The 8,886-nt window shown below is 41.7% G+C and overlaps 1 protein-coding gene across 1 annotated transcript; it reads right to left on the bottom strand.

Annotated features, from left to right (window-relative positions):
- Positions 1 to 7,296: 7,296 nt before the first annotated feature.
- LOC128654360 (olfactory receptor 1044-like) lies at positions 7,297 to 8,232 on the bottom strand. The gene has a single exon (XM_053708243.1). The coding sequence runs from the start codon at positions 8,230 to 8,232 to the stop codon at positions 7,297 to 7,299; it is 936 nt and encodes a 311-aa protein (XP_053564218.1).
- Positions 8,233 to 8,886: the final 654 nt, after the last annotated feature.

Here is an 8,886-nt window from a genome sequence, read left to right as displayed (position 1 = left end):
TGCAGCAATGCTGTAAGCAGGGATTGTGGTGTATAAAAACTGTTAAATCCAACAATTAGCTCCGGTTTGCTTGTTTTAAGAGCTAGAGTCTCCATATTTGCTGTGCAATACTTTCTAAGCATTAAGACACTGGGGTCCAAATTTCAGAAACATCGGATATTGCCTTCATAGTTTTTTGAACATTCAGAAATAAAGTGTGTCATTTTATTATTTAAAGAGACAGTAACGTTTTTGTTTAAAATCGTTTTTATTGCATTGTTTGCCTGCCTAAATCTGTTTAACATGTCTGTGCCATCAGATAACCTATGTTCTGTGTGTGTAGAGACAAATGTGGTTCCCCCTTCGAGTGTTTGTGATAATTGTGCCATAGCGTCCAAACAAAATGAGGACAGCTCTCTTACATTTCATAATGTTGCCCAAGATGATTTATCTAATGAAGGTAGTGGGGATAGTTCTACATCCTCTCCTTCTGTGTCTACACCAGCTTTGCCTGCGCAGGCGACACCTAGCGTGCCAGTGCTTATTTCTATGCAACAATTAACAGCAGTAGTGGATAATTCTATAGCAAATCTTGTATCCAAACTGCCAGCATTTCAGAGAAAGCGTGATTGTTCAGCTTTAAATACAGATAAAAGGGATGAACAATCAGACGCTGACGATGCTTTATCTATTTTACCCTCACATCAATCGGAATTGGCTGTGAGGGAAGGGCTGTCTGAGGGTGAAATTTCAGACTCAGGAAAAATTTCTCAACAGGCAGAACCTGATATAGTAGCATTTAAGTTTAAGCTAGAACATCTCCGCGCTTTGCTAAAGGAGGTATTAGCTACTCTGGATGACTGTGATTCTATGGTAGTACCAGAGAAGTTGTGCAAATTGGACACATTTTTAGAGGTCCCAGTGCACGACGCTTTTCCAATACCCAAAAGGGTAGCGAACATAGTGGAAAAGGAGTGGGAGAAGCCAGGTGTACCCTTTGCCCCACCTCCTATATTTAAGAAAATGTTTCCCATAGTAGACCCTAGAAGGGACGCATGGCAGACGGTCCCGAAGGTTGAGGGAGCTGTTTCAACGTTAGCTAAGCGCACCACTATTCCTATAGAGGACAGCTGCGCTTTCAAAGATCCTATGGATAAAAAATTGGAAGGATTGCTTAAAAAGATTTTTGTTCAGCAAGGGTTCATCCTTCAACCAGCTACGTGTGTTATTACTGTCACTTCAGCGGCGTCCTTTTGGTTCGCTCCAGAAAGACTTCCTATGAAGAAGTCATGGACAGAATTCACGCATTAAAATTAGCTAATTCCTTTATATTGGATGCCGCCTTTCAAATAACGAAATTGGCGGTGAAAAACTCAGGTTTTGCTATAGTAGCGCGGAGGGCGCTTTGGCTGAAATCCTGGTCGGCAGATGTGTCGTCCAAGACTAAGTTACTTGATATTCCTTTCAAGGGTAAGACCCTTTTTGGGCCGGAATTGAAGGAAATTATTTCAGACATCACTGGGGGTAAGGGCCATGCCCTCCCACAGGATAGGCCTTTTAAGGCTAAGAACAAGTCTAATTTTCGTTCCTTTCGCAATTTCAGGAACGGACCGGCTAATAACTCCACTGCCGCTAGACAAGAAGGTAACGCGGCCCAGCCCAAACCCGCTTGGAAGCCCATGCAAGGCTGGAACAAGGGTAAACAGACCAAGAAACCTGCTGCTGCTACCAAGACAGCATGAAGGGGTAGCCCCGATCCGGTAGGGTAGCAGACTATCTCTCTTCGCTCAGGCTTGGGCAAGAGATGTTCCGGATCCCTGGGCACTAGAGAGTCTCCAAGGGATACCTGCTAGAGTTCAAGGGACTTCCTCCAAGGGGAAGGTTCCACCTGTCTCGCTTATCTTCAGACCAGATAAAGAAACAGGCATTCTTACATTGTGTAAGAGACCTATCAAAGATGGGAGTGATAAACCTAGTCCCCTCCGGGGAACAAGGTCTAGGTTTTTACTCAAACCTGTTTGTGGTTCCCAAAAAAGAGGGAACTTTCAGGCCAATTCTGGATTTAAAGATATTAAACAAGTTCCTCAGTGTTCCATCCTTCAAAATGGAAACCATTCGGACAATCTTGCCGACAATCCAGCAGGGTCAATATTTGACTACCGTGGATCTAAAGGATGCGTATCTGCATATTCCAATCCACAAAACTCATCAGTTCCTGAGGTTCGCCTTTCTGGACAAACATTACCAGTTCGTGGCTCTTCCATTCGGTTTAGCCACCGCTCCCAGAATTTTCACAAAGGTGCTAGGGTCCCTTCTAGCGGTCCTAAGGCCGAGGGGCATCGCTGTAGCACCTTATCTAGACGACATCCTAATCCAAGCGTCGTCTCTTTCCAAAGCAAGGGCCCACACGGACATTGTGTTGGCTTTTCTCAGATCTCACGGGTGGAAGGTGAACATAGAAAAGAGTTCACTGTCACCGTCCACAAGGGTTCCTTTTCTGGGAACAATAATAGATTCTGTGGAAATGAAGATCTTCCTGACAGAAGTCAGAAAGCTAAAGCTTCTAAACGTTTGTCGAGTTCTTCATTCTATTCCTCAACCCTCCATAGCTCAGTGCATGGAAGTAATAGGACTAATGGTCGCAGCAATGGACGTGGTTCCTTTTGCTCGAATTCATCTAAGACCATTACAGCTGTGCATGCTCAATCAGTGGAATGGGGACTATACAGACTTGTCTTCCCAAATTCAAGTAGATCAGGTAACCAGGGACTCACTTCTCTGGTGGTTGACCCAGGATCACCTGTCTCAGGGAATGAGTTTCCGCAGACCGGAGTGGGTCATCGTCACGACCGACGCCAGCCTCTTGGGGTGGGGCGCGGTCTGGGACTCCCTGAAAGCTCAGGGCCTATGGTCTCGGGAAGAGTCGCTTCTCCCGATAAACATTTTGGAACTAAGAGCAATATTCTATGCGCTCCTGGCTTGGCCTCAGCTAGCGGAAGCCAGGTTCATAAGATTTCAGTCGGACAACATAATGACTGTTGCGTACATCAATCATCAGGGGGGAACAAAGAGTTCCCTAGCGATGAAGGAAGTAACCAAGATTATCCAATGGGCAGAGAATCACTCCTGCCATCTATCTGCTATTCACATCCCCGGAGTAGACAACTGGGAGGCGGACTATTTGAGTCGTCAGACTTTCCATCCGGGGGAGTGGGAACTCCACCCGGAGGTCTTTGCTCAGTTAACCCAATTATGGGGCATTCCAGACATGGATCTAATGGCGTCCCGTCAGAACTTCAAGATTCCTTGCTACGGGTCCAGATCCAGGGATCCCAAGGCGACTCTAGTGGATGCATTAGTGGCGCCTTGGTCGTTCAACCTAGCGTATGTGTTTCCACCGTTTCCTCTCCTTCCCAGGCTCATAGCCAGGATCAAACAGGAGAAGGCCTCTGTGATTCTGATAGCTCCTGCGTGGCCACGCACGACTTGGTATGCAGACCTGGTGAATATGTCATCGGCTCCACCATGAAAGCTACCTTTGAGACAGGATCTTCTAGTACAAGGTCCATTCGAACATCCAAATCTAGTTTCTCTGCAGCTGACTGCTTGGAAATTGAACGCTTGATTTTATCCAAGCCTGGGTTTTCGAATTCTGTGATAGATACTCTGGTCCAAGCCAGAAAACCTGTGACTAGAAAGATTTACCATAAAATATGGAAAAAATATATCTGCTGGTGTGAATCCAAGGGATTCTCCTGGAGTAAGATTAAAATTCTAAAGATTCTCTCCTTTCTCCAAGAAGGTTTGGATAAAGGGTTGTCAGCTAGTTCTCTAAAAGGACAGATTTCTGCTTTATCTGTCTTGTTACACAAACGACTGGCAGCTGTGCCAGACGTACAAGCTTTTGTTCAGGCTTTGGTTAGAATCAAGCCTGTTTACAGACCCATGACTCCTCCTTGGAGTCTAAATTTAGTTCTTTCAGTTCTTCAAGGGGTTCCGTTTGAACCTTTTACATTCCATAGATATTAAGTTATTATCTTGGAAAATTCTGTTTTTGGTTGCTATTTCTTCTGCTATAAGAGTTTCTGAATTATCTGCTTTGCAATGTAATCCACCCTATCTGGTTTTCCATTCAGATAAGGTTGTTTTGCGTACTAAGCCTGGTTTTCTTCCAAAAGTTGTTTCCAACAAGAATATTAACCAGGAAATAGTTGTTCCTTCTCTGTGTCCGAATCCAGTTTCAAAGAAGGAACGTTTATTACACAATTTAGATGTTGTTTGTGCTTTAAAGTTCTACTTAGAAGCAACAAAAGATTTTAGACAAACCTCATCTTTGTTTGTCGTTTACTCTGGTAAGAGGAGAGGTCAAAAAGCTACTGCTACCTCTCTCTTTATGGCTGAAAAGCATTATCCGATTGGCTTATGAGACTGCCGGACGGCAACCTCCTGACCGAATCACAGCTCACTCTACTAGGGCTGTGGCTTCCACTTGGGCCTACAAGAACAAGGCTTCTGTTGATCAGATATGTAAGGCAGCGACTTGGTCCTCTCTGCACACTTTTGCCAAATTCTACAAATTTGATACTTGTGCTTCTTCGGAGGCTATTTTTGGGAGAAAGGTTTTGCAAGCCGTGGTGCCTTCCATTTAGGTAACCTGATTTGCTCCCTCCCTTCATCCGTGTCCTAAAGCTTTGGTATTGGTTCCCGCAAGTAATGGATGACGCCGTGGACCTGACACACCAATGTTGGAGAAAACAGAATTTATGCTTACCTGATAAATTACTTTCTCCAACGGTGTGTCCGGTCCACGGCCCGCCCTGGTTTCCTAATCAGGTTGAAAATGTTTTTCTTTATACACTACAGTCACCACGGCACCCTATAGTTTCTCCTTTTTCTCCTAACCGTCGGTCGAATGACTGGGGGGCGGAGCCAGAGGGGGAGCTATATGGACAGCTCTTGCTGTGTGCTCTCCTTGCCTTTCCCTGTGGGGGAGAATATTTCCCACAAGTAATGGATGACGCCGTGGGCCGGACACACCGTTGGAGAAAGTAATTTATCAGCTAAGCATAAATTCTGTTTTTACATAAATCACCCTTAGTTGAAGGGTTATCTTCTATAGATCAAACCAAATTACACAAACTTTTTTTATATACTGTATTAGGATTTTTTTTTTGCCGCATTTGAAAATGATAGTTTATTTTTTTTATTTAGTGGGTGTGCACCAATTCCCTCTGTTTTGTATAACTATTTGGTCTAATTGGCAGCGCTCTCAAAGATGTATTTAAACATTTTTGTAAGCTGTGCTAGTCCAAACTTTGTCGATTTGTATTTAAAAAAAGGGAGACTGACCATTTTCTATTGGTTATAGTACTACACCCAAGCTCAGGTGCACTCACATGTAGTGGGTGGTATATATAAAGCCAGGGAGTCTCATTCTGTTATAAAGAGAAAAGGTAGGAATGGTTCAGCCCATAAAGGCAAAGTCTTGTAGTGTTAGGACCAGTCAACATTGGGACACCTTGTAAGTTGGTGACTGGCTAAGCAGAATATAGCCATATTATTTTAATATAAAAGCATAGATGTGTGTTTTGTTTTTGTTTGCAGGCAATTTTTTGCAGAATTTAAAAATGTATTGTTTATTTGAAAATGGATGTGCACCAATACCATCTGTTTTATGTATATACAGTCGTATGCAAAAGTTAAGGCACACCTGACAATTTTCATGATTTTCATTTACAAATAATTGGGTGTTTGGATCAGCAATTTCATTTTGATCTATCAAATAACTGAAGGACACAGTAATATTTCAGTAGTGAAATGAGGTTTATTGGATAATCAGAAAATGTGCAATATGCATCAAAATGAAATTAGACAGTTACATAAATTTGGCACCTCAACAGAAATATTGCAATGATATTTAGTAGAGCCTCCTTTAGCAGAAATAACAGCCTCTAGACGCTTCCTATAAACTGTAATGAGTGTCTGGATTCTGGATCAAGGTACTTTGGACCATTCCTCCTTGCAAAACATCCCCAGTTAAGTTAGGTTTGATGGTTGCTGAATATGGACAGCCCGCTTCAAATCACCCCACAGATTTTAAATGATATTCAGGTCTGGGGACTGGGATTACTATTCGAGAACATTGTCCTTTTCCGCTGCATAAATGCCAGAGTAGATTTTGAGCAGTGTTTTGGGTCGTTGTCTTGTTGAAATATCCAGCTCCAGCGTAACTTCAACTTTGTGACTGATTCCTCAACATTATTCTCAAGTATCTGCTGATATTGAGTGGAATCCATGCAACCCTCAACATTAACAAGATTCCCAGTACCGGCACTGGCCACACAGCCCCACAGCATGATGGAACATCCACCAAATTTTACTGTGGCTAGCAAGTGTTTGTCTTGGAACGCTGTGTTCTTCTGCTGTCATGCATAATGCCCCTTGATATGATCAAATAACTCAATCTTTGTTTCATCAGTCCTCAGCACCTTCTTCCACAATGAAGCTGACTTGTGCAAATGTGCCTTTGCATACCTCAAGCGACTCTGTGGCGTGTGTGCAGAAAGAAAGGCTTCTTCTGCATCACTCTCCCATACATTGAATTGTTGAACGATGCACAGTGATCCCATCTGCAGCAAGATGATGTTGTAGGTCTTTGGAGGTGGTCTGTGGGCTGTTTTTGACCATTCTCACCATCCTTTGCCTCCCTGTCATTTTACTTCTGGCCTTAACAAGAACTGTGCCTGTGGTCTTCCATTTCCTCACTATGTTCCTCACAGTGGACACTGACAGCTTTGCAATAGCTTTTTGTAGCCTTCCCCTAAACCATAATGTTGAACAATCTTTATTTTCAGGTCATTTGAGAGTTGTTTTGAGGCCCCCATGTTGCCACTCTTTAGAGGAGAGTCAAAGAGAACAACAACTTGCAATGGGCCACCTTAAATACCTTTTTCTCATGATTGGATGCACCCGTCTATGAAGTTCAAGGCTTAATGGGCCCACCAAACCAATTGTGTGTTCCAATTAATCAGTGCTAGGTAGTTACAGGTATTCAAATAATGACAAGGGTGCCCAAATGTATGTACCTGTCTAATTTGCACATTTTCTGTTAATCCAATAAACCTAATTTCACTACTGAAATATTACTGTGTCCTTCAGTTATTTGATATTTCAAAATGAAATTGCTGATCCAAACACCCAATTATTTATAAATGAAAATCATGGAAATTGACAGGGGTGCCTAAACTTTTGCATATGACTATGTGTGTATGTATATAATATATTATTAGTAAACAGAATTGAGACTTCCTTTCTGGTTTATTTGCAACAGTATTTTGTTTTAATCTTCTTGAGTGCTTGTGCCACTTCATTGTTCCTCAAGCTGTAGATAAGTGGGTTCAACATTGGGATAATCACAGTGTAGAATACAGAAGCAACTCGATCCTGGCTCATTGCGTATGTAGAGGCAGGTCGCAAGTACATAAAAAGTATGGTGCTATAGAATATAGTGACAGCAGCCAGATGTGATCCACATGTTGAAAAAGCTTTCTTCCTGCCATCTACTGAGCGAATCTTAAGTACAGTTGATATAATGTAGCTGTAGGACACTATAATAGTTGTAAGTGAGCTTGTTTCGGCAAATCCACCAAATATAAACATAAGAATTTCATTCATTGTGGTATCTGTACAAGAGAGCTTTATGAGTGGTGGCACATCACAGTAGAAATGATCAATCTTGTTGGTTTTACAAAATGGAAGTCGAAAGGTAGTAATTGTATGAAGAGTTGCATTCATGTAACCCAGAGTATAAGCTCCTGCCACTAAACGTATGCAAAGCTGCTTACTCATAGCAACAGAGTACAGTAATGGATTACAAATGGCAACATACCGGTCGTAGGCCATTATTCCCAGTAAGAAACACTCAGTTGTTACTGAAGCAGCAAAAAAATACATCTGTAATGCACACTCATGATAACTGATGGCTTTTGTCTTGGATAAAAAGGTTGCCAGTGTTTTGGGGGTTATGACAGTTGAATAGCAAAGGTCTAAGAAGGACAAATTGTTAAGAAAAAAATACATGGGTGTGTGAAGATGAGAGTCTGCCCTTATGGCAACTATGATACCAATGTTACCTAGAAGAGTAACAATATAAAAAATAAAGAAAAGAACAAACAGAATAATCTGGAGTTTTGGATTATCAGTAAGTCCTTGAAGAATAAATTCCTTTACTTGTGTGTTATTCCAGCCTGCCATGTAAAGATATCCTATAAATAAAGCAAACAACTTATCAAACAACCTTCCAATAAACATTTGTTTGTGTGTGTAAATATGTGCAGTAAAATTTAAATTGAAACTAATACATCAGTATAAATTGTGTAAAATCGCATTGACTGACTGGGTGCTTCCTGTTAATGCTTATTCGCTGATCTTGAGCATCTGTACCTGTCATGAAGACCTCTTGATTTCAGGTTAATTATTTTGTCTCTGTTCTTTATTTCAATGTTTGCTATTTACAACTCTTTATCACAACCCTACCTAAAAAGTTAAACTTTTGGGAACAATGATTTTATTGCCTACATCTGGTTAACCAGATACAAGGTGTAATTCACTCTCTTCTCAGGAGAGAGATCTTTATGGGCCAAGCTGTCAACACAGAGTGACAGAATATGGTATCCTCTATCAAGACACAGACCCAAGATCAGTTAGAGAGATCAGTTAGAGATCACACTCTAGGATAGCTCAAAATATGTTTTAATCACTTTTATGCTCCTGGGTGACCAAATATCCTCATGATGTCACAATGGGGTTGATTATAAGTGTATAGGCACTGTATATACCTAAATCAAATTATAAGTTATCGTATAACTTTACCTAATGCTTGCAATTTGGTTCATGGCCTGCCATAAA

Source organism: Bombina bombina, chromosome 3, assembly GCF_027579735.1.
Source record: "Bombina bombina isolate aBomBom1 chromosome 3, aBomBom1.pri, whole genome shotgun sequence".
Lineage (NCBI taxonomy): Eukaryota > Metazoa > Chordata > Amphibia > Anura > Bombinatoridae > Bombina > Bombina bombina.
This window is presented reverse-complemented; position numbering and strand designations above follow the sequence as displayed.

Excerpts from the sequence above, each read along its gene's own strand:
- LOC128654360 (XM_053708243.1), bottom strand. The coding sequence starts at position 8,232 with ATGGCAGGCTGGAATAACACACAAGTAAAGGAATTTATTCTTCAAGGA.